General features: G+C 40.1%; 1 protein-coding gene across 2 annotated transcripts; it reads left to right on the top strand.

Annotated features, from left to right (window-relative positions):
- The first annotated feature begins 13,169 nt into the window (after positions 1-13,169).
- marchf7 (membrane-associated ring finger (C3HC4) 7) lies at positions 13,170-23,480 on the top strand. 2 transcript variants are annotated; one of them, XM_061035179.1, is made up of 11 exons: positions 13,170-13,319; positions 15,167-15,356; positions 16,670-16,816; positions 16,975-17,143; positions 18,129-18,317; positions 18,418-19,618; positions 20,795-20,964; positions 21,065-21,168; positions 21,373-21,477; positions 21,800-21,848; positions 22,771-23,480. In XM_061035179.1, exons 2-11 carry the CDS (start codon positions 15,177-15,179, stop codon positions 22,860-22,862), a joined length of 2,406 nt encoding a protein of 801 aa, XP_060891162.1. In that variant the 5' UTR covers positions 13,170-13,319; positions 15,167-15,176; the 3' UTR covers positions 22,863-23,480. The 2 variants fall into 2 exon arrangements, with proteins under 2 accessions (XP_060891162.1, XP_060891170.1); XM_061035187.1 differs by lacking the exon at positions 13,170-13,319 and adding an exon at positions 13,481-13,620.
- Positions 23,481-25,506: the final 2,026 nt, after the last annotated feature.

Here is a 25,506-nt window from a genome sequence, read left to right as displayed (position 1 = left end):
TTTATTCAGCTCCACTTCAAGGAACCGACCTGACGTCAGCTCACTACTGCCACACAAAGAAAACTTATTATTTGTGCAGCGGCCGTAGTAAAGGAAGGATACTGTTATTGACCGATGTTACTCGAAATGCGACATTTGTCAGTCTACACAGCTCTGGCAGGGATGTAGCGGTAACTTTATTTATGATGTTAGGAAAACCACAACGGAGCTGTTTGGCGATTATCGGCCACCGTGTAAACAGATAGGAACGCTGATAGAGAAATAGGATACATTTAGTGACATAAAATCTTTAATTTATGTTTCTTATGGAAAATTCCTCACTTTAATATAACTTTGATCAGTTTTAATAATTATATAATTTTGATTATGGTGTGAATTTATGACCTTTTAAAGACAGTTTTACCCGAAACACATCATTTTTACACCTGTATAGAAAGATTTTGCAGCAGTCACAGAGAAAGAAAAAAACGACAGATCATTTGATTTTGTTTTTGATTTTCTTAAAAAAGGGTCTTATAGCCAAGCCTATATAGCCTATGTAAACATTTCTTACATTAATAGCATAACATCAAAACTGGCCCCTTTGACTTGTTACATTTCCTAATTAAATAATCCTCAGAATAGTCATTGATAAGGTTCCTGTCAATCAATGATTCAACTTTCCATTAGCCTGCACCTTTAAATGTTTGAAAGAAATTGCAGGCTCAGGTGAATTTGAATCTAGCAAGGAGAAATGGTCGGTGATGAAATCATTTTTGAAAATCTAAACGTAAGCCTTTCATCGTACATCCATAGTATATGGCCTTGTTTAATAAGTTAAAATCTAGCCTTTCAGCATACATCCATTAATATGGCCTTTTTCACAAGTCAAATATCGATCTATCTATTTTTCTGTCTATCTGTCTGGAAATACTTGCGTCATCATTACGTTACAGTAATTTCTATAAGCAGTGACTGAAATTCCTTGTGCGTCTCACTATTAACTGACCAAAGGACGATCCCTCACAAGATGATACATGATCAAACAAAAACAAATGCGTTCCACACGGGGCCCTAAATGAGAGGCCATTTGCACGAACAAAAACAGAAATGGGACAGATCTTCCTCAGGATGGGATCAATACATTGCCTGGCAAAGACAGCCATCTGTGCCTAATTGTATGCTTTACCTCCTCTTCTGAACACACAATAAGCAACAGGCTGAACGCAGGCCCTCTGACCCAGACTGGGTTTCCAGACGGGGGAAGATTATTTCATTCAACTGGAAAACAACAAGGGGGTGGGGTGGAGAGGGGATGGTGAGGAGTTTTTTTTTTTTTTTTTTTGCAGATGGAGTGGGCAACTGTTCTTATACGCCCCACCCTGATGAGGATGGGTCACAGAGCCAGAGCCAACTGGTGTGTGTCTCCTCTCTTTCTGCATGTCACATCACCACTTTAACAGGTATTATACTGGATTAACAAACTGTTCACTGTTTGGTTTATGGACACCTCATAAATCACGCATGAACAATGAACTCATTGTTAGCAGCTTGATGGAGTGCTGGTTTACAGGGACATTCATATTAATGCATCATAAACATAATAAATGACCATAAAGGTATCCCGTTTTTGTCTCTTTTTCTCTCCCTGTTTCTCTGGCGTTATGTCAAAAAGTGTCACCCTGATGTTTTAGATGTGATTGCAAGAATTTCAAAGATGTTGCTCAGAAATCACTCCTTTTCATGTGTAAGAAAAAAAAGGAAAAGAACAGAAAAGGTGGTGGTGGGGATGGGGTGGGGGTCTGATAAAACATTCATGATCACCCGAGTTTGGAGGGTGGACACAGAACCCCTTATTCAGCTCGTGGCGTGCAGTTAAAGCCATTTTATACGCTCGCTCTCCATGTTCTTTGGTCATTGATTTTCTTCTCTGCCCCTTTCCATTACCTGTTGAGATAGGGGGTTTTGCTCTTCTTCACACACACGCACACACACACACATTCATGCGTATACACAATCCTCTCTATCAGTCTCTCTAGCCACTGGCACCCTGGTGTATTTCTCCATCTCCTCCGCCTCTTTTAGCAGGAATGACAGGCCGTGAGGAATGACGGTGGCTGTGTTTGTCATACAGTAGCAGCGAGAAGCAAGGATTTTTAATTGCATTGGAGAATCTTCATTAAAGAGAGCACATGGGGGCGGGAATGGAGGAAGAGGGCTGCATGGGGGCGGCGTAGGGGGGCACTCAGAGCATCGTCATTAGGAGAAGGCACTAGCAGCATAGAAGGGTGGGCCTTCTTTGCATGCACACTGAGAATGCCTGCCGTACCTCGGTCATTTGTAACATAATAAGTGCCAGCACAATGACTGCAATGCGAGAAAGCACACCACAGGGAAGAGAAGGGGGAAGGGAGACAGCATGTCTGTCTAAAAGAGGGACTTTTTTTGTCTTGATTAGAAAGTATAATGAGCCACTAAAGAAACAGGAAAAAAGAAGATCTCTCCTGAGACTGATGGAAAACAAATTAATATGCTGATTTGGATTTAATTATTATTTTTCTATTAGTCCAGCATGCAAAGACAGGGACAGCCGTCAGAAGCGAGGAGCTGTGCTTGCATTTATTGATTTTTTCACCCAGACACATTCAGGGAATACAGATTCATCTGCTCTCCTCCCTACACAATCCGCTGCGTGGTTTTCCATTAACACAAGAAGCTTCCAGCAACTCTGAGATGTTTAATTTGAACACCATAAATAGAGCTTAAAACAGTGTTCACACACAAGAAAAGTGGCCTAAGGATGTCTCTTTATGCGATTGAATTAGGCCCTCACTTATTGTTGTGTCCTACATAACAACTATTAAATAAACACCCAATAAATTAAATTACGACTATGTTCTGCTCTAAAGAAAAGGAGTCGAGCACTATTGTTCCGCTCTGCCTCCAACATCTTACACTAACAGTTGAGTTTAATTTAATCTTTTGTTTTGGATTAATGTAAGAACCCTGCAACTGGACGGTAATTATTCTTCCTCATCCATGTTGTAACTCGTCTTTGTAGCATCCTTTCAATACATCAGTAGTCTTGAACACAATGCCTTGCGAGATGTAATGATTTGCAAAGTCAATGATTTAGACTGCCTGTGTGATTAAAGCACAAGGGACCAATTTGCAGCTGCTATATGTAGAATATTGGTGTGCCTCAAGTAGCACTCATATTCTCTCTGGCTGACGTGAAATTCCACAATTATGCCAGATGAACGCTGGTATTGATTTGCACCCTGCTATCCTTACTGAAAACGGTTTGCAGTAAATGTAATGTCTGCAAGTGTAGAGCCAATCACAGCTATTCTGAAAGCTATGCCTAATGGTATATGGGAATCAATTTGACTGTGAAATATGCATGTATCCTTCACCTTTGACCACTGAGATGTGTACAGGAAGCAGGCACAAGGAAAGTGTCATCAATGTTTTCAGCCATTCTATCTGGTCAACTATAAAAACATTGTACTTCTGCGGAAAAACCCTGACACAATTTTAAAGATAAGAAGCGATTTGGAAGATCAACAATGTAATGTTTTTCATGAGAGTTTGTCGAATAAACCCCTGCACAGTCTAAATGAGCACACTCCCACAGTGTTTATTGTGGTGAATGTATCCGAGCAGAACCCTCTGTTGCATGATGTAATACACAGAAGGGAAAAATCATCATAATAGCAGAGTAGTAGAGTGACTCATTCCTTGATGAGGTACATTCACACTGTCATTCAATGAGGAGATGCAGTCCATGTGCACATGTTGTCAGTGTGTGACAACATGTGATAGAGAGACACAGAGAGATAGAGAGAGAGAGAGAGAGAGAGAGAGAGAGAGAGAGCATTAGTATGTTCCTTTTCTGGGAACGAGGAGTCATTTGTGCCAGGAAAGTGGAGAAACGAGTCCCAGCCCCACACTGATGCATCTCTCCACGAAGAATTAGATCACAAGCAAATGTCACTCCAACCTGAGCACAGCCAAATGACCTTGAATCAAATAAAAACACATCTTTTACCAGCGTACACACACTGCACAAAATGTCAGCAGATTTTCCATTTTCTAAATCTGCGGCTAAGTGCAGGGGTTTAGCTCAGGTAATCAACCTAGTATTTTTCTCAGTCCCTGAGAATATCACCCTGGAGGAGCCCTGCAGTTAAACACAGTTTACTACACTTACTTACTTATAATTTAATCAATTTAAACTAAAGTGGCATGAAATGTCCCTTACGCATAGGGCCAATATTTACCCCCCCCCCCCCTCCCAAAAAAAAATCAAAACACCTGCAAACACACTCAAAAACTGTGAATACTTTCATTCTCTGACAATTTCTCCTTTTCTACTAAGGGGTTTTTTCAAGGGAAATTACTTTCACAGTTGAATTTCAAGCTTCAGTGCATTACTTTATCATAGTTTACATAGAACAAGCTTTGATTTCTTTCCACTGTAGCTGTATACCTTCGACAGTGGTGCACACTTTGAAAGATAAGTTGCACTTCTTCTATTACCGTTACTGAGCTTCTGCTGGTCTCTCTCCTCTCTGACCCACATAAAAAGCATGATATTAGTTATTAGCACTGTGCAGGTGCAACACAGGTCAGTTTGTTTTATTTCTCATTTTCTTACAACAATGTTGTCATGCTCTATTATACATAAAATACACTCACATCACTTGACTTATGCATGGTCATTACCTGGAAAATAAAAAAAACCTTATTGTTATTCCATGGAGACTGGACCCACTTCTAAGTCTCCCACAGGTGATTTGTAATGCAAAGGTAAGCTACCTTTTATGGGATTCCACTCAAATGCTAATCCACAGGAGGCTCTAAGCTCATATTGACAGACATCATTGTTGGTAAAAATCCGTCACCAGTGATGTTGAGTTCCTGCAGGCAGAGAGCTTTGTTGTTCTTCTGAAAAAGTGACTTTGACGAGTTTGATTTGGCAGAGTTCCCTGAGAATTCGGATCAAAGCAAAGAAAAGTAATACTGTTATTAACACAGCAGTGTGCTGAAAATGAAACTCGTAACTAATCTCGAATTAGCTTTGCCTTGTGTTACACGGCCAGCATTGAATTTGATCACCGACTTGTTCAGAACTACACAGACTTGTGAGTGAGAAATTGGCAGCTTTATTAAAGAGACATTAGCACGAGTTAAGCAACACAAAGTTGATCACATTATTATATGATAGAACATTCAAATATAGTCCCTTGCATGAATAACAGCTTTGTAGGTGCAGTGTGTCCTCAACGCTGCAGTACCTTAAAGGTGTGGAAATACAGAATTGCCATGTGATGTTACATAACAGAGCCCACAGGATGTTCAAAATGTAATCGGTTTTCCTCTCTGATTTGCCCTTTGTCAATAAAGAGAAAAAACTTTATACATTTTTGTGGCGCTCTTATCTCAAACCTCATGGAGGAATTACGGCGAAAAGTCAAAGTAAATAATGCAGTCAGGGGTTTTGTGAAAGAAAAAGTGTTTAGGCAAAATAAATCAAATGGATAATGAGGTTGATTGGATCTAGAAGATGATTTTGGTACAAGCAGAGTAGAAAGAACAACTACATTACATTATATTATATCCTGACAACTTATATAATATTTTGTAAGGCTCTTGTATATAATGTCTATTGTTGTCACATTATGCTCATCACTTCAGTGGCTTCTGCAAAAGTTCAAACATCACTAGTCTGATATGACATATGTTCTGTGCCTTAATAATTGTAAGAGCTGCATGAAATATGAGTATTTTCACCACCCACACATAAACATAAGTGACGCATATCTTACTGAACACAATACCCGTGTCTATTAAACTGTGAACACCATTTTTTTTTTTTTTAAGTACACAAAGGTATATTTGTATGAAGACAGGGTGAATTAAACTCTGTGTTGTCCTTTGTGTCCAAGAGCTATTTGTTAGAAACAAAAGACAGGAGCACATCAAACAAATCCAAAGCAAAATTGATGCTAACATGTTGTATCAAAATGCCTCCTATGGTCTAATTATAGACCCTTAAAGTCTCATTTAAATGCAGAAAAAAAATCCACGCATACCATATGAGCTATTTTCAGCTGGAGTGCGTCAAGGCCATCAAAAATTCCATCTATTGAACAAGCTTTCATATTTATTCTAGTGTGTGTTTGAACTGCGTACAAACCTTAAGAGCTACTATAAAATATATGAAAACAGGCCCTCCTGCAGTTATAATGTCCACATACAGAATGCTGGAAGGTTTCTGCACTCTGTTGTCAACAGAAAATACACAGAGTAAGACAAAATGTTGTGGTAGCTCTTCTCGTGTTTGGAGAATCATTCTTGGAGCTTAATATGTGAGGATATTTTTTTGTTATTAAAATTCATGAAAGAGTCTAATTGAGAGGACGGTTGGACTTCTACACATCAATTAGTTGTTTAATTTAAAATGTCATATGTGTGCTTGTTGTTGTGCACAAAAAGCACTTAATAACTGATAGCCCTTTGAAAGCATTTCTTACCTCAGCAACAATATTCAATCTTTTACATAATGTGATTGGAGTTCAAATGGAAAAAAAAAAAACTCATGAAAAGCTACAAGTGAAAAAGAAAATTCATGGCTTTTAATTTCTTACAATCATAAATTGCTTAAATTTGCATGAATTAACCAAACATTTCATTTGTTTATTTGTTTATTTTATGATACAGATAACTGAACACACAATTTTAAATTCTTCTCACATTTTGGGTCTGAGTGATTTTGGGCTATTTCTCTGTAAGACAATCGTTAATCCCTCAGAGTAATAACAGCTTGGTTTATCTGAATCATGAGCTGACATTTGCCTCTAAGCCTGGTTACTGAGTGTTTTACAGTACTACAAAAAAAAGGAGGGGGGGGGGGCAGAACCCTCATGTTTTAAGATACACCTCCTTATAGCGCCCACTAGCACACTCAAATCACAGACCTTCCTTCAGGTCATATTTGACATTTTCAAAGTCCAAACATCAACAGTGGGCTGAGAGGAATTTTGAGGATTTAGGAGTTATTGGTCACAATAACAAGATCAGAACTGGCATCTTTACAAACTGGTATCTGGTCGCCTCTATGTACGTCTGATTCTTTAAAAAAGCAGATACAAATGACACGAAGCTTAAAGAAATGTGAGAATCGTGTAAGCTACAGTATGTTGTGTGGAAGCAGGAGTGACACAGATCTGGAATAGTGAAGTAAAGGGTGCTATAGCTTCTGTCAGTCAGCCGTCACCCCTGCATCTTTGAAGGTTTCTGTTGAATTAACCCCTTAGGTGTGGTGGTATCACAGATGTTCTCTTTATATAAGTAATGTATTGTGCCAGATGATTTGATTTACAATAATAAAAGTCTTTACACAACAGTCATTTAGAATTGCAATAGGCACAGCGGTAACTAAATAGACATGTATTCCCTGAAGCACATTTATTTAAAATAAAAAATGTTTTTTTTGTGTGTGTTTTTTTACAAGTGTGACTGTGTACTTAATATTCTCTATTAATGTCTGTGATTGAATGTTACTGTAGAGTGACCGGTAAAGCAGATCAAAGGAACATGTGTAGCTATAGGGATAGAAAATACGTTGTCTACTTCTTGCATGCAAAAGGTTGAAATTGGTCTTTGACTTATTTGCTTATATATGCCATTAAAAACAAAAGGTAACCCATTTACACAGGGTGACAAATTATAGTAGCAAAGATGAACTAAAATCTTGCACCTTGAGATGGATTTATTTATAGAATTTGCAGACCTGTATAGAGAAGAAAAGAAGTCATTGATCACTTCAGGATACAATGCACTGTAGTAACAATTCAGAATAATCCATGAAATGCATTGATATTAAGCTGAAACAACAACAAAAGAATCTGGAGCATGAGGTTAAGAACACGTTGTCAGATTGCAGAAAATAATCTATTTCTTCAGGAGCATCTGAACACAGACTTAGGTGGGCCTGTGGGGGTGGTCTTAAGACGGTTTTAGGAGCGCTGAAAACAGGACTCGTGTTAATTAATACTGGCAGGCCTGTGTTCCTCCTGGCAGTGTGCAGGCAGACATTCTGGCCTGCCCTCAGTGACGCCTGGTCAAAAATAGGGCACCACACAGCACAGTAATGATCACAATGGTGACATCATCTCTGCCTTCAATGTGCTCTCCCCTCAGTGCTCCTCCGAACAAAGAGCAGCAGGCATGCAGGGAGGGAGGCAGATGTCACTTTGTGTCTGGGGAACATTAAGACCAACAAATGTTCTTTGAATCCTCGCAAAAGCCTTTTAGAGGTTGCGTGGAGTAAAACACTGCCTCCCTGAAAAGTCACTAATTGAAAATGGGGCTTCAACATAAGATGTGATTTTTATTTCGTCTGCAACACATGTGAATTTTGATTAAACATTTAAACTGGCTGATTGTAACAGAACTAACCTAAGGCGAGAGAAGAAAGTCCACGAGCAACTCACATGCATTTTTCTCGATGGAGCCCCTCAAACATATGACCTAAAGTGTTAACACATGTGGCCCTGCCTTTTCAACATTGTTACTGATCTGTATGACTCAAATCATGTGCTTTAAACATGCAAAAAGAACATTTCAATTAAGCTTGACTTTATCATAAAGGGATACTTATGCTTTGTCAATCTGTCAACAAGTGGTCTTGAGATCACCAAAAAAAAGGGATATTGCACTGAAAGAATAAAATGCACTAAATACAACACAAAGCCCTTTTAGCTTCAAAATCTAATCATTGCTTCATGAGAAGGTTCCTGAAAGCAACACAACATAGGAAACTCCCCCCAGTGACAACAACTCACAATATGTGCTTAGTAAGGTCACTCAACTCTGCTGTGTTGCGTGTTTGTGTCCATGAATCTTGTGTTTGATTTACGCTGGAAATAACCCACAACCTTCGCATGGATGTTCTGTCCTCGAGGTTTGTTTTCTGTCATAGACTCTTACTCTTTGCGCTTTTGAAGACACTGAGCCAGTATTGTAGTTCTTCTAAAATACCAGCCTTTGTGGCATTCAAGCGTCTCCAACAAACACAGAAAGAGAGAGGGAGAGGGAGGAAGGGAGACAGAGACACAGAGAGAGAGAGAGAGAGAGAGAGAGAGAGGAAACAGATTCTCAAGATCTGGACGAGCCGTGGGAAAAGAGGGGTCTTGTAGAGGAAAAGCAGAAATGTCTCAGGACATTCCTTTGTGATTACACAGCACTCGACAAATCCAGACATTCTTGCAGTTATTCTGTGTCTCAAGGAAAAAAAAACTTAAAGTTAATTGCATGAATAGAGGATAAACATCACTATCTCAACGTTCTCTTAGCTGTTGTAGGAGGTTGATAATAGTTGATTAATGCCATGTTTTAGCAAATATCCACTACTATTATTGGCATTATCACATTAAGTCTGTATTATCTGTTGTTATTTTGTTTTTTGTGTGTCTGTCTACTGTCTCTAACAATTTCTGGCGTTCTGCCTCTCGCTCTGTTCCTCTTTCTCAACCCATCCAGTTACAGCAGATGGCTGTTCACCAATAGGCCAAAGTCTGCCTGTTAAAATGAAGTTTTCCTGTGGACTCTGTTATCAAGTGTTTTCTCACAGCAGATTTTGTTGGGTTACTCATATTTAGATAACAAAGAGCGTTTGCTCTAACTTTAGTCGTGATTTGGTGCTATACAAACAAAAATTGATATCATATCTGGTTTTTGGCGCCATTTGATGTGTAAAAACAAAAAAAGTATCCTAAAGGTCTCAAAGATTTGGCACTTTAGGAAACTTTGCATCTTTCCGTACGGCCGGAATAACAGGCCATTTAAAAGAGAGACAGGTGTGGCTCACGTCAACTCAACATGTAAGACGAGGGCATTGTGTGCAAATCTCAGGTTACATGTCCGTGATCTAAGCAGAAAGAGTGAGAGCCCCCAGTGGAAAAAAAGGCAGGCATGTTCCTCCCTTGTCGAAGCTAGCGTGAATGAGAAACAGCTCCAAGGAATGCTCCATTATCATCCTATCAGTGGCACTGGGGGAGGAGAGCCGTAGAAGAATCATGTGTCTGAAGGAGGAAGGAGAATGGAAAGGGTCGGGGGTGGAGGGGGTTGCATGCGAATGGCTGGCATTGGCCTACAGACCCGCAATTGGGTTGTGCATCCTCCTTTCCAACTCAGCAGACCTTGCTCTTCCTCATTTGTCTAGGTCTTGCGTCCTTTTTGTCAGCAATTAATCTGCAGCACCGCCCTCCTATATTTATCCCTTTCACTCGCTGCCTGCTTCTCCTTCACCTCTCATTCCGCCATCCTTGGGTAGATTTACACTTGGTTTGATCACTGTTGTGTACAAACAACTAATAATGGATGGGTCTTTTAACGGTGCTACACTTTTTTTTTTTTTTGCTAACATGATGAGTATCTTGTTGACCTTCACATTATTATGCATCTGCTGTGCAACAGAGCTCTCTCCCCGCTCCAAACTGACCTTTTCTGGACCCCCCACTCGCTTAACATGAATTCGGCGTGTTACAGCTTTAGATGGTAAATTAATTTTACTCAGTGTGGGAAAATAACAACAGCAACAATAACATGTATAATATCTGTAGCAGGAAAACAAGGAATAAAAGAGTATGTGTTTAGCCTTATCTGCGATCAATGCTTCCATGAGGTCCTCTGAATTAGATGTGTTAAAGTATGCAAATCAAATGAATGCAGCTAATCCTGGATTTGCTGTGATGACAGGATCTACAATGCCTTTCAAAGCAATTATTCAAATCAATCTAATTAAACCTGTTGAAATTGGCTTTAATTGCCTCCCTGACTAAACAAACACTAAGTTCTGGCATGCAAATAATAGTGCAGCTCAAATTGCTTCTTCTAAGGAGGTGGAGGGGAAAAAGGTGATCTACAGCGCCCCCTAGTGGCTAATAGCTTCCCTTTGCTTTAATAATGACGTCAGCCCCGGACAGTACTGTTTATACTGTCTGCGTGGAGTGTGCGTGTGGTTGTATTTGTTTAGGCTACCTCTGTTGCACTTCCTCTAGATTCTTCGTTTTTTTCAAAATGTGTGATCATCATCAGCTTTAACAAACACTACAAATAAGAATAAGTGGTCAGTAGTTCTTTAGAGATCCACCTGTGGGTCATCATGTGCGTGACTTTGGAAAGAGTGGGACATGTTTGGCTGCAAAAAAAAAAAAAAAAAACACTCAAATAGAGACACTTCATGGCCCCTTTTTTTGAATACTATCTGAATCTGCTGATAGTTTGAGGCTGCAACCATAGAACCCCTGAATCTGTATTAATGCATTTATGTATTATGCAATCTATATCTGTATTTATATGAAAGACCACTTCAAAATAGCCTCCTTCACTGTATTTTAGCCATTTAGATATTTGACACCCCCAAAAGTAAAACCAATTTACCTGAAAGTTAACCAGATCAATTCATTTGTTTCATTTGTAGCCTCTTTTTTGAATACTATCTGAATCTGCTGATAGTTTGAGGCTGCAACCATAGAACCCCTGAATCTGTATTAATGCATTTATGTATTATGCAATCTATATCTGTATTTATATGAAAGACCACTTCAAAATACCCTCCTTCACTGTATTTTAGCCATTTAGATATTTGACACCCCCAAAAGTAAAACCAATTTACCTGAAAGTTAACCGGATCAATTCATTTGTTTCATTTGTAGAGGCAAAAAAGTCTCATTTAGTGGAAAAACAACAAGCAGATTATGTCATGTAGCCAAACCACTATTTCTCACCTTATATACATGATGATGTTAGAGCTTGTTTAGGAGATTGATTTGCAAATGCTGCTGTTTCGTTACCTTAACTATTCAAATTATAGGTTAAAGAACCAAATCAGTTAGTTGATTAATGGATGAGGCATTGAAAAAACAACATAATTCCTAACCCTAGGGTTAGTGGGGAAGTGCAAAAATCTTTACCTTTCCCCCTTAGTAGAGTACTATATATAGCCATATCAATTATCAATGATTGGGTATATCCATCCATGTGACGTCTCACTCTAACACAATAATGAATACATGTCTGCTTATGTTTGCTTATTTACACAAAATCTTTTCAAGAGGAAATATTAAAAGCATGTGTTCTATCAAATGAAAGAAATTACCCCTTCAAAGGCAGTTTTTTCCTTTGTGTTCAGGAGGAGCTGCTAAATTGGAGGTGTTTTCTGTGTCCATGAACCTTAAAAAAAAACAATTGTTATGCATTTGGCATTTGCTAGGCACCGCTGCAAAGCATGAAAGTAGCTGTAAGCTAAATTTTCACTTAGTTTAATTAATTTTGACTTGTATTTACAGTGATTCCCTGAGGCAGTCATTTTGTAAATGCCAGAATGCCGTGATGCATGTCAGATGCACCTCGTAACCTAGTTTGGTCCAAATCTATGGTGTGAATGAAATGTGAAAGACAGGCTTACAATTTGAAAGTGCACAGAGCCACTTCATATACAAACTGCTCGGTAATTAACATTCTGTGTCCACTTAAAAGGTTGATATATTCCTTCATCACATTAATTACAATCCTGTGTACTCAAATGGCTAAAGAAGGCCCCGGATTGTAGCAAGGCAAGGCAAGTTTATTTACATAGCACATTTCAACAACAAGGCAATTCAAAGTGCTTCACACAAGACATCAAAAGCATCATGACAGAGGAAAGAAAAGAAACATTAAAATAGAAGATTAAAATCACTGGAATTATTAAATCTCAACATTATGTGCAAATAAAAATAACTCAAATGAAATAAATAAAGTAAAAATATAAAAAAAGAGTTAAAAGTTACAGTGCGGAGTTAAAATTTAAAATCTTATTAAAATTGTTTAATGAAAGGCAGCTGTAAACAGGTGTGAAGGCATGACTTTACTGCTTTTTAAAATTACAATTTTTTACTAGTGTTATTTCAGAAGACAACCTCAGTTAAAAAAAAAAACACATTGAGATGATGGAAATGATTGTTTAACATTTAGGATTGTTTTTAAAAATAACCGCATGGTGGCGCTGCTGGACTTGACATAGTTGTTGCGAGCTGTGGGGTTTAATCTTATTAGAGCCATAAATGTGTCTATTCTTGTCCGGGTGCATTCATTTAATAGCTTACATTGCACAAAGGGAATAGCGTATGAAGCATGTGCATAAGGAGATTGAACTCCCTGACAACAACAATGGTTTAAGCTCCTCCCTCCAGGTCAGAGTAAATCACCTGACCCTGCGTGTCAGCAGCAGTCAACACACAGACGCCATCGATCCTGTTGTGCAGAAGCAAGAAAGATTGAAATCAAAGGTGAGCTGCTGACACTGAGTTATTAAATTTAGTTAATGCGCATCGCCAGTGATCTACAAAAACGGGATGGCTCAGACGAAGATTAGTCAGTGCTTATTTTAGCTCAACAGATTAGTTAAAAAATCAGAACAGCAGCACACAGATGACAAGCTAACTAGCATGTAGCTCCCCGAGCTGTCAGCTGCTGTAGCAAACATCTCTCTGCCTTGTAGTCTGTAAACAGGAGATGAAATGTCCCGTATGTGAGCTCCCTCAAACAGGGAGGATTTAAGAAAAAAATAAAATAGATATAGGTTAGCATGTAAGTGTTAAACACGCAAATGTGAAGTTTTAAAAAGCTTGTAGCAGTGTTTGATTTCTTAGCTTTGTGCTAGCTTTGGCGAGGAGACATGAATGTTTCAATCAGCAATGCATTTAAAAGCCTGAAGTGTTAGGACGAAGGAAACAAGGAAACACAAGCAGGGTACAGTTAAACTAAACAGTCCTGCTTCTTTGAGTCACTAATCATTGGTAAAGAGATAACCTACCTTTTATTGATCAGTTTACAGACCACTTTATGTGGACTAAATGTGGTTTTCATTATTTTAATTTGCAGAAACATGCTACCCTCATGAGTGTTATTGTGCTTATTTTTAAATTGGGTTGTTTAATAATGTTGTTGGGGTCATTTAGGGGGCTGCTTTGTGTTGCTGTTTGCTTGCATTTCCCTCACTTATCTACATTGGTTTGTTAACAGTAAAGCTGAATAGAATAGGTAGAACCATTAGGTGTTTGTTAATGGACAACATCAGTTTTGCTATGTGTGTACTTTTTATAAATGGGTGCATAAACATATTTATTCCAGGAGACATGCTGCCTCAGCTTGTTTAAAAAAGCAAAAAACACACAGCACTAAATGGGTTTTTAAAATAGAAGTCAACCACACCTACACCTAAGTTTCAAACATGACTTGCAACATTTTTGTGTGTATTCCTTATACTTTGTTGTCTTTCATAAACATGCCTCAATAAGACTTTGCTTCTTGTTTAGTAACAGTACATTATTGTTCTCATTTCAACCACTACCATTAGTGTTGGTAGTGGTTTAATGGATTTAGTGCTGCTTTGTGGGCAAACATTCTTAATTGACTTTTTTTTCTTTTTTTTCTTTTCCGCTGATCAGTTCAGTCTGACAGGCTGCTGGTTTGCTGGTTTGCTGGTTCGCTGAACTATGTTTGACCACATGTGTTGTAGCTAAAGTCCGTGGATCCATATCAGTACCAGGAAGTAAATCATACTTTACCATCCAATGTCAGAAACTCTACTCTCCCTTTCAGGTCCTCACGTGTATTTGGCTCTCAGATTATACACCCTTTAGCACTTAAGGGTGCTTACGTAGAAATTTGTGAGTATTTAAGTTCACTTGACCGAACACTTTTTTTTTTTTTTTTTTTTTAGATTAAGTTAGGCAACTTAATAATGAATTACTTCAGTGTCTCACAACTCTTCCACGGCAACCTGTTTGCTAACATAGACAGTTCAGAGTGATTCGGCTTGTTCCATTACAGTGTCATGTTCATGTGACAGAGTTCATAGTCCCAAAGATAGGCGCTATGACTTTGATACCCGCTCCAGGAAGCAGCATGGTGGCAAAATTAGGTGTTTACACTTTACAGTCACATTATCACGTGTGCACTCTTTCAACAAATCAAACAGGACTGCACAACACTAAACAAGCACTGGTGCTTTCCAGTTCACACGCTGAGACTGTGCAGGCCCTTCAAGAATCTGTGGTGCAAGGAGTTAAACTTCATGCATTTGCGAGTAGGTTCTTCCTGCCTTGGATTTATCGTCTTTGTATCACAACAGGTAATCTGTGATGGACTCCAGATCGCACAGACTTCCCTTTTGTCTGTCAGGCTCAAGGTCTTCTTACACGTCCAGTCCAACAGTCTCCTCGTCATTGGGCTCCACCAGGTTGTACAGCAGGGAGACGGCGCTCAATAATGACCGTTTTTCGAGGACATCACCTGCTTACAAAGCAGAACTGGAACAACAGGTAGGATGACATTGAGATCTTTGAAATGATCAGAGATTTAATGATGTATACTCCATCATCTTTACGTTTCCCTTCAGTATATCAGATGGACCTAAGGGACCGCCCCCCCCCCCCCCTCGTCCTTGTTTGAAAATCACCTTTATCCAATTTAGCTTTGCATTCAAAGGTAACGTGTGATGAAAGTATCTGCTGTAAAAGTTGCTTTTTGTTTGATTAAACAGCCAAAAGCAACAATAACAACAACTGCAACCTGGATCCAGGGCTTCCCTCTGTATCTTTGTTTCATGCCACACAGGGGGTTGAGTCATCATTCTCTCTAGTGTGTTCCAGAGAGAGGGCATTCAAGTTATCTCCTTTCTCACAGGTTCCCTGCGTTACTTGTTACAGTAGCTGACTACACATATCAGTGATGCAGCAGCAGACACTTTAGAGGTCTTTTTATAGGACAGCCTAGATTCCTTGGCACACGTGTGTATTTCAGTCCTGCTGCTCTTTGGGGCCCATCTAAAAAGATAATGTTACTCTTGGCCTGAGCCCTGTCTAGTTGTTCCTGCACTTTCCAGAAGAGTCCATGTTCGGTGAAAAACAAAACCCAACAAAGCACTCACTGTCCAGGATTTCATGCATTACTTAGATGAGCACCAATTTCAGCATTCCTCTTAAAATAGTATTATTAGTTTTTCCTGAAAGTTGAGTCGCATGAGCATCTGCTTTAAACTTAAGCATGAACGTCAACAAGACCTTTTGCATGCATACATTTGAAGTGTGATTGCAGTCTTCTTTTCCCCCCGCTCTTTCCGTGTATTGTTAAGTTCCCTGCCATGTTATGGCTGCAAAATAAACATGTTAATGTTTGTGTATACATCTCACCACATGCATATACATGTACTACTACAGCATGAGATGCAAACAAAACCAGGGACACACTTAAAGACAATGCTACATACTGTAGCACCAGTAGCCATTCAGTGATTATCAAGCTATTTAAAGAAAGGTATAAACAAATGTATTTGTCTTCAATATTTATTTGCTCAGGTTTTAGTACTAACGGGCGCTGGTGGTGCAGTGGTGCAGTGGTGCAGTGGTTAGTGTGTGCACCCCATGTATGGAGGCTGTAGTTCTCAAAGCGGGCGGCCCAGGTTCGAATCCAGCCTGTGGCTCCTTTCCCGCATGTCATTTCCCTCTCTCTCTCTCTCCCTGGTTTCCAGCTCTATCCACTGTCCTATCTCTCCATCAAAGGGCACAAAAAGCCAAAAAAACAAGGTTTAGGTGTTTAACTAGTACAGCATGATCTTCATTCTTTCATTTTTAAGAATTCTCGCCTCCTGAGGTCGTCCAGAGACTACAGCAGCTCAGAAAGTCGCTCCACAAGCTGGAAGTTGCCCTCTTCTCTGACGTCTTCCAGCAGATCTTATGATCGGCCGTGGGCTGAGACCTCTTACAGCAGCAGGAGCAAACCGGTACTGAAGCTCTCCAGTGTCATGTGTTTACCTCATGCAGAATACAGCCTGCTCATCTAACACATTTTTAAGACTTGTCCAGGGATTATAGAAATATTTGTGAATGACGTAAGAGAAATATAAACGTATTCACTGTAGGTCTGCCTTCATTTTCCTAGGTTGATTCTGAGGGGAGGTTTGGGCGCTCGGTTCTGCTGAACCCCAGTGATGATGGTGACTCTAAAAGGGCCAAACTGTCCTACAGTAACAGAGCACTTCACTCAAGGACCACCAGCACCTCAGCCACAGGATCCTCCTATTCCAGTAATGTGCCAAGCAGTGGCAGAGGTACATGAAAGCACCATTTAAAAAAAACTTCATTCTCCAGGTTTGAATTGAGGAGGACATGTGAAAATCTGACTTGTCAACATATTCATTCCCACCGCATACACTTAAAGTGAATTAAGAGTTAAAGAGCAAAAGCCAAACACCTGGGCTGAGTTACACAACATACTTCCTAATCTTGAAGATCTCTTTTGCAATGGAGGGCTGAGTTGTCTCCAAATTCAAAAACAGTCGCACATTTAAAAAAACGTGTTTGCTCATTGGCATTGGCCAACAAGCCAACAGATGATTTGAAATGTATTTAATAGAGCAGAAACAGAGACATCACCATAAAACACTTACATAGTAGTAGAGGTAGTTACAGTAATGACAGTAGTGAAATCCGCATTGAAGAGAGACACCTTTAAACAAATACTGGTGGCCACATGTGCCCTCATTGTTTACTTGCAACAATGCAGCCACAGTCAGTCTGATGGGGAAAGAGTTCGCAGCTTTTTAAACATTAATACCGTGAAACAAAAGTCTTAAGATTGGCTGTAGCTGTTGCCTAAGTTCACTGTTGTAATCCAAGTTGTGTGTGTGTGTAAACTCTTTTTAAAGAAATAAGTATTTTTTTTAAATCATTCCAAGGACCTTACTTTTTTAATGTGGCAAATTTAATTTAATTTTATTAACTTAAAATTCAGCAGTGTGTGAATTTGTTTCCAGATCACGTGCTGCACACTACAATGAAGGGAAAACTATCTATAAGCACATCAGTCTAAGAACCATGAACATGGCCCCTTGTCAGTTTTAATTGTCAGTTTAATAGCCACTTTTAATGATTTCAGCTTTTTATAGAAGTACTTTAAAAAAATGTTTTTACTTCCTAGTAACTTAAATTAAAGTGTCAAGTCAAATTCTGATCACTCCTGTCAATATCAGACTGACTTGAAATAAACCCCTAGAAATCTTAATAGAGTTTTTTTTTTTTACTGTTTTTGAACAGGCACAGGTGAAACACAAAACGGCACTTTAGATTCATCATGGAGCTCGTATCGTTTACTCTCACGGCCTTCATCTTCTTCCTCCTCCAATCCGCTCTTGTCCAGGAGAGAGCTGGAGACAAAAAATGAGCCTGGTCTCTCAGGTTTGGGGGAAAGAAGAAATAGGACCGCTGGATTGGCTTCCTCATTGTGTAAGCATACTTTTTGTAAACATGCACACAGTACAGCATTCATAATAATATGTTGTTACACATAAGTCACTCTAACCTTAACTCTCTTCCTTCATTACAGATCAAACAGACAGAGTCACCTCCACATATGCACAAGGAGCTCGACCAAAAGAGGCTACCTACTCCACCTCCTACTCTTTCTCCTCCTCTTCTTCCTCCCCCTCCACTGCTCGAAAAAGCTCGCCCAACCGGCACCTCTCATCTTCCACGTCACACCGGTCCTCTCCTCTGCTGCGTGACTTCAGCAACAACAGAACCACAGCCCGTTTCTCCAGCACTTCATCCACCCACCACTCATCTCAGGTAAAAACAGGAAACCCTGAGTCCTCCTCAAACACCTCCCCTTCTTACTCCTCCCACAACTCTTGGTACACCACTCCCGTTGCCCGGCCAGAGGTCGCGCTCCCTCCAAGGCCCGCTCCTGAAGGTGGAGAGCCGGAGAGCCGCAGCTCAACTCGACGCCTTTTGTCCCGTCTTTTTTCGCGGCGCTCAAGCCAAGACTCTTCGAGCGGCTCTTCCAGTGTTCGCACCGTTGATGATGACACTCCATCGACTGGGGGGGAGTCCGTGGACAGTGATGATGGGTCGAGGATGTCTGCCGTGGATCCTCAAGCTTCAGGGTCAGAGGCAAACATCGGTAGCCTCAGGAATCGTAGAGCGGACCTCACTCCTATCCAGGAAAACAACGACGGCTATCGAGGAGGTCCGCCGCGGCCCAGAATGGCATCATGGCGAGAACCTGCCGTTGGCAGTAGCAGCAACTCAAACAGTGGAGGAGGCAGCAGCTACTCCTGGCTCTCTTCCTCCCTCCGTGGCCGCTGCCCTCCCCTGCTCGCTCGCCTCAGGAGACATACCAGGGATGAGAGCGCAAACTCTGCCGCAGGCTCAGAAGAAAGATACAGTTGTCCTCAGCATTTACTGAGAAGATGGGATGACCTTGAGCACAAAACATCACAAGATGATGATGAAGACGAGGAGGAGGAGGAGGATGATGATGATGACGAAGAAGAAGAGTTGGAGGAGGAAGAAGGGGCAGCCGGTTTAGAGGCATTTGGTACAGGTCGCCCCTCAAGACTGGAGGAACAAACTGTACCTGGACTTGAAGATGCCTCAGTGGAATTTTCACCACGCCGCAGAGTTGGAGTGTACGAAAATGTTTCAGTACCCAGGGGTCCTTTGGGTGCTGGGGACAGCCAGCTGAATGGGCAGACGGAGAAGCCACCCAGTGGGGACCAGGAGAAGCTGCGTAAAATCAAGGAGAGGTAATGAATTTTGACAATCCACATGTTGTGTCATTGATTGCTACAATTTCCTTTGTTACTGGAAGTTGGTCAACATGAATATGGATTCATTTAGTGAAAGCGTCTTATTTAGTCTATCTATCTAATGATGGTCCAAGATCATTTTAAGAAGTTAGGACAACCCCTCGACACTGATTCAAATACATGCTGCATCTTGTGTTTCTGGTTTTTATCCAAACCAAGTTGTTCTGGAGCTTTATCAGTTCGGGCCAACTCAATCCCAGAAAAACACTCAGAAATGTAAACACAGATAATGTTTGTTATCTATGATCATAGCATGGTCTACACCTTCATTCAAATGACTCATAACTACCACTTTCTGTTTGCAGTCTGTGGCAGTGAACTTTCTGCAATGTGATCTTGAACTTAAGTTTCAGAGGGGATTGGTCCCACTGTTTATGGCCTTTTGTCCTTCTCTGTTTTTTGACCTGTAGCCGCGGTACCTGATTGTGTTAGCTATGAGGGATAACTTTTCTGACAGACTTGATTCGTGTCCACTTAGCTGGTACTGCGGAAGAAATGTCCTCAGTTTGTCAAATATTCAGTAACCCTTATTCGCTTTCTAAAAGACATGCAGGCTGGAAGGCTTTTTTTAAATTTAGAAATAGGACAGTGGTTAGAGTCAGAAATCAGGGAGAGAGAGAGAGAGTGTGCCCTCTTGGAGCCACACAGCCTCCATATATGGGGCGCACTTTAACCACTAGGCCACCAATGCCCCAACATTATTTATTTTTAAGTTTTATTTAATAGGGACAGATACAATATACATAGACAAACCGAAAACAACTATCCAATCCAACTATGCAAGTATCATAGAGTTAATAGCCGATGCTAATTTGCAACACTTGTCCTAAGGTTAAAACAGTTAAAAAGGAAAAAGAAAGAGTAAAGTGGGTACAGAAAAATACAATAGGACACACATTTAGCTGCAAACAATTAAACATGAGCACAAGTCTGTTGCTGAACTAACCAGGATGTGGTATGCTGAAGCCATGTGCTCAAATGGCCGCTAGGGGTGTTAAAGATAAAATACACATTGAAGAATTTGGTCAGTGATTAAGTGGAAGAATCTTTGATATAAGATATGTGAAAAATGGTGACTGTATAAGCAGTAAAACCGCCCTCGTCCTGCTTCAGACTGCTGCTGGAGGAATCTGATGAGGAAGAAGGTGACCTGTGTCGAATCTGCCAGATGGGAGAGGAATCGAACTCCAACCCCTTGATTCAGCCGTGCCGCTGTACCGGAAGTCTGCAGCATGTCCACCAGGACTGCATCAAGAGGTGGCTTCGCTCCAAAATTGGCTCAGGTAAATGCAAACCTCTCACTTAGCTAGAGACCCCATCAAAAACATAGCTTCGTCAATCCGTTTATTACTATATTCTTTTCTTGTGATGTTTCTCTTTCAGGCACAAACCTGGAGGCCATCACCACATGTGAACTCTGCAAACAGAAACTGCGCTTGAACATAGACAACTTTGACATCCAGGAGTTATACAGGACACACGTGCAAGTGAGTCACTAAAATCCAAGTTCTACAATTTCAGGACTTAATTTATTGAAATGATTAAAAAAAAAAAAAAAAAAAACTTTTAGGATTAAGTTAATAATGTTTGTTTCAATCTTTGTAAGTTATGTTGATTTTCCTCGATTTTGTGTCGAATCCTTTATGTCGTTTAAGATCAGAGCTGAAAGGTATTTAACTCTTCCTTCACAGTCAGAGTATGATGAGTTCATCAGCAGTGGTTTGTATCTGGTGGTCCTGCTGCATTTCTGTGAACAGAGGTTCTCTGACGTCCTGGGAGCAGTCGATGCAGCTGGGGTGAGTTGAACACAAACAAGCACACACACTTAAAAGTAGTTTTACCCATAGTCCACAGTCACCACTACTCTTATTGTATTCCATTATTCTTTTCTATACTGGCAGAACGAGCAGTTTGTATTTTATTGCTGACTTCTTTACATTTAGACAAGATTTTCAGTTTTCTTCAGTACGTGATTGTGTTCTTTCACAGCCTTCCTACACATTCAACCACAGATGCTCAAGTCAATACTGATTACACATTTTTTTTAAATTGTGTCAATGTTGAACTGTGGTAGAATTCATATCTTGAAAAGAGACACTTCTTCCCTTTCTCACCCAGTTATTCAACCTGGTGAGAATTCTTCATGAACACATGGACAATCTTGAAAGTATGTTGCTCACTCCTTTCTCTCTCCTGTGCCAATATTTGTGTTTGATTTCTTGATTTTTTTTTGCGAGTGAGCGATCATGAGACCTGCTTAATGTTTACAGCTTTTACTCTCAGGGCTCAATAACGCGTCAGCTTTTTGTTGTCCCCAACAACAACTCTACTGACAGCACGGTTACGGATTTTAGTCCTCTTATATTTTTTTTAATGATTAACAGACTTTGAAGTTATACAGCTGTTTTTTAGTAAAACTATAACAACTAAGGGTGGTTAGCACTTTTGCCTCAGAGCGAGGAGGTTCCTGGTTCAAATCTCCGCCTGACAGGAGCCTCTCTGTGTGGAGTTTGCATGTTCTCCCTGTGCGTGCGTGGGTTCTCTCCGGGTACATCTGCTTCCTCCCACAGTCTAAAGACATGCTCGATGGGTTAATTGGTGACTCTACATTGCCCGTATGTGTGAATGTGAGTGTTGCTGGTTGTATGTCAGCCCTGTAATCGACTGGCGAACAGTCCAGGGTGTACCCTGCCTCTCAGCCAATGACAGCTGAGATCGGCTCCAGCCCCCTTGACCCCGAACGGGAAAAAGCGGTATAGATAATGGATGGATACAACAAATAAAATATTAAAGCTTTGACAGTAACTGAATTTAAATCTATAATCTTTGCTATTCTTAATTCCTGATAACAACATGTATTTATTTGGTTCTATCCAAAAGAATTTATCAAATCAAAAGAATTAATTTTGGGCTGCATGCTGTTAGCGTTCCCTTTTTAGTTATATGTTCCAAAGTGGTCTCTGCAGCAGAAGAATTGCAATTGTGTGTCGACAATTTCATCCTTATCATGTATAATACTCACTTATCTATGTATTTACATAGTTTGATTATTAATGTGCAGAATTGAATTTCCTGTCTCTGGATTGCAGTTCCTCACGGGGATAGTGATGAAGAGATCCCAGACAGCAGACCGTCTATCGAGTTCTCTGACCTGGACGACGATCTTGAAGAGGAGTACTAATTATGCTTAAACGTTGGAATGAGGGTAAAAAAAAAAAAGGAAAAAAAAAAAAAGAAGTGGGTCAGGGGATCTGAAGTTGAAGGGGGGCTACTCTGTGCCATATGGTAGCTCACCCAGTTTTTCACACATGCTTCGACATCGTAGTATTCATCTGAAATTCAACAGCAGTGAGAGGGAAGCTGAGTGAACCGGACGTCTCGCCTTTTTGGCTTTTGCAGATATGCAAACTTGAAATGAACTACCACTATTTATGTCGACACCATCACATTTCTGTATATGAGAGGGCACTTTATTCAATCATAATAAAATGAAAATGCAAGTCTTTTTAACTGTTAATACCACAAGTGCTTTAATGTTGAAATGAGAAGGCAGAGAGTGAAAAGGCAACAATTGATTTCCGATTGCAATGGTTAGATTAGATGAGAGAAGATTTAAAAAAAAAAAAAAAAAAAAAGAAGTGGTGATATTTTCTGTTATTGTTTCTTTTCCTCCGAGAACATGTTGAATTTACTCCATCAATGGATTTCCTCCTTTGTTTCAGTCTTTGGAATGCTTTATCCATGTACAAATCTAGTTTCCTGCCTTCAATTTTGAGAATAAAGATTGAATTCAAACTGCCTTTTGTTTACAATTTTCTTTTGAAGTTCACAAAACAAAACATTTTGAATAGGGCTGTGAATCAGGGTAGCGCAAAGATGATAATGATACCTAGCACATGGCCCATGATGATGATGATGATAAGATCACAATACAGCGATTCCACAATAATTGTCTTCCTCAGAGTGGTTTGACTGACGATGACGCTGTGCGACGAAACAGTCCTTTGCACCAAAAATTACATTTGCCCTAAATGATTTGTGTGCTTCAGTATTTTCTTTAGATCCTGTCTGAAACGAGGAGTCCACTCAATTATGTCTTCAGTGGTGATTCTAGAGGCTGGTGGGACTCTAGGCAAAATTAAATTGGGGGGGCCCTCCAAGCAGCGTTTCATTACCATCATGTCTGCATGTGTCCCGATGATTACTCCTCTTCCTGTTTCTTTTTTTCTCTCTCCTATTGACGGATAATTCCTCTTTAATTTTTATTTATGGACTGTCGTTGGCAAATTTTGGTTTTCACAGCAATCGTGCATGCAACACAAAGCAGGGCAAAATGTGCACATTTTGGGCCCCCTACTGGCCTGGGGCCCCAAGCAGTTGCCTGCCTTGCCTGTAGATAAGCAGCACCTCTGTGTTTTTTTGTTTTTTTTAACGTCTTAAGGTCCTTCTCTGAGAGCACAGACTTCCATTTGTGGAGTGGCTGAAGCGCAGTATTGCAACCATGTAATGATATTTCACGATGTCAGATTACCTGAAGAATATAAAATGCCCCTAAAAAGGCAAAGGACATGATCAATGCAACACCTCTTACCATGCTGCATCTCTTAGCTTCTTCTCACCACTGTCCGACATTATCCTGATGTCTTCTTAATCTTACTTCATCCTGCTGTCAACGTCTTTGGCCAATTAACTTCCGCTCAGTCATGAAGTAGTAAGAAAACCGATAAGAACAGCACTCCCAAATTTTTTTGGATTTAATTGCCACACGACCGTTTCGAGCCGATGCTCTTCTTCAGCGTGTGAACAGGCAATTTTTCAAACATCCACTGGTGTGATCAAATTATACTTTGTCCAAGATGGGCACTCCTCCATCGCAGTAGAGGGAGTCTCCACCCAACATCCCACAACACCCAACCCTCATGAGCTTCCTCAAAACGAGGTACATAGGCCATTCCATACACAATCACAATCAACAAGCAGTACTCAATCTGGAGTCTTATAGCCAGTAAAGAACCGCTGTGGTCACTTCACAAAAAAATAATAAATGAAATCTCCACATTTAAACCATTCGGAATGAGGGTACCCAAAGAATGAATCCAAAAGGTTTCTCTCTGTAAAAGGATTCTGTCCCTGTCTCCACCTCTGTGTGGCATATTAATAACTTCAATACCCATATGATGTAAGTCGCTGAGAGTGTGATTACAACGATTATTATTTATTATTGTTGCCACTGATGATTTGTCATCATGATTCTGTGAGCATGTTTTTTGTCTATCATTACTGAGTCATGAAGTAATGACACAGCGAGTCAAATAGGTAATGAAATCTGTTTAGAGCACCATTTTTTTATCTTTTTTAAAGACATTGTCAGTATGATACTGGCACCAGATATTCAAGAATTGTACCACGAGTCAGGACAGCAATTCATTGTCATATCCACATTTTGTCCCACCCCTTGTTTCCAAGGAGATAGATACCCCTTGTCAGAAACACATGGTAGAGAGATGATTTCTCCTCTCTAAACTGAAGGTCAGTAGATGTAAATTTCCCCATTGTGGGATAAACGAAGGATTATCTTATCTTATCTTATGTACACAAGACTTGAAAGTGCTGCTGCCTACCCGAATGGCCGGGATACACATCTGAGTTTTGCTAAACAAATCAGTGATTTGTTTAGCAACTCGGAGTGAAGGGAAATGAATGGCAGTTCAGTCGGATCAGTGAAGTACTTTTAGAAATGCTCAACAGTAACACTCTAAAGACGAAAAGGTAAGATACACTTCAAACACATTTCAGAACGTCTCATATTCTCCAGCCCTTGTGAG

Source organism: Labrus mixtus, chromosome 1 (assembly GCF_963584025.1).
Source record: "Labrus mixtus chromosome 1, fLabMix1.1, whole genome shotgun sequence".
NCBI lineage: Eukaryota > Metazoa > Chordata > Actinopteri > Labriformes > Labridae > Labrus > Labrus mixtus.
The sequence above is the reverse complement of the archived record's forward strand: the minus strand, read 5'-3'. Positions and strand labels throughout refer to the sequence as shown.

Bases quoted from the DNA above. Each gene is read 5' to 3' on its own strand.
- marchf7 (XM_061035179.1), top strand. From the start codon at position 15,177: ATGGACTCCAGATCGCACAGACTTCCCTTTTGTCTGTCAGGCTCAAGG. The intron at 15,357-16,669 runs GTAGGATGACAT...TTCATTTTTAAG, and splicing joins AAGCAGAACTGGAACAACAG to AATTCTCGCCTCCTGAGGTC. The intron at 21,478-21,799 runs GTGAGTTGAACA...TTTCTCACCCAG, and splicing joins GAGCAGTCGATGCAGCTGGG to TTATTCAACCTGGTGAGAAT.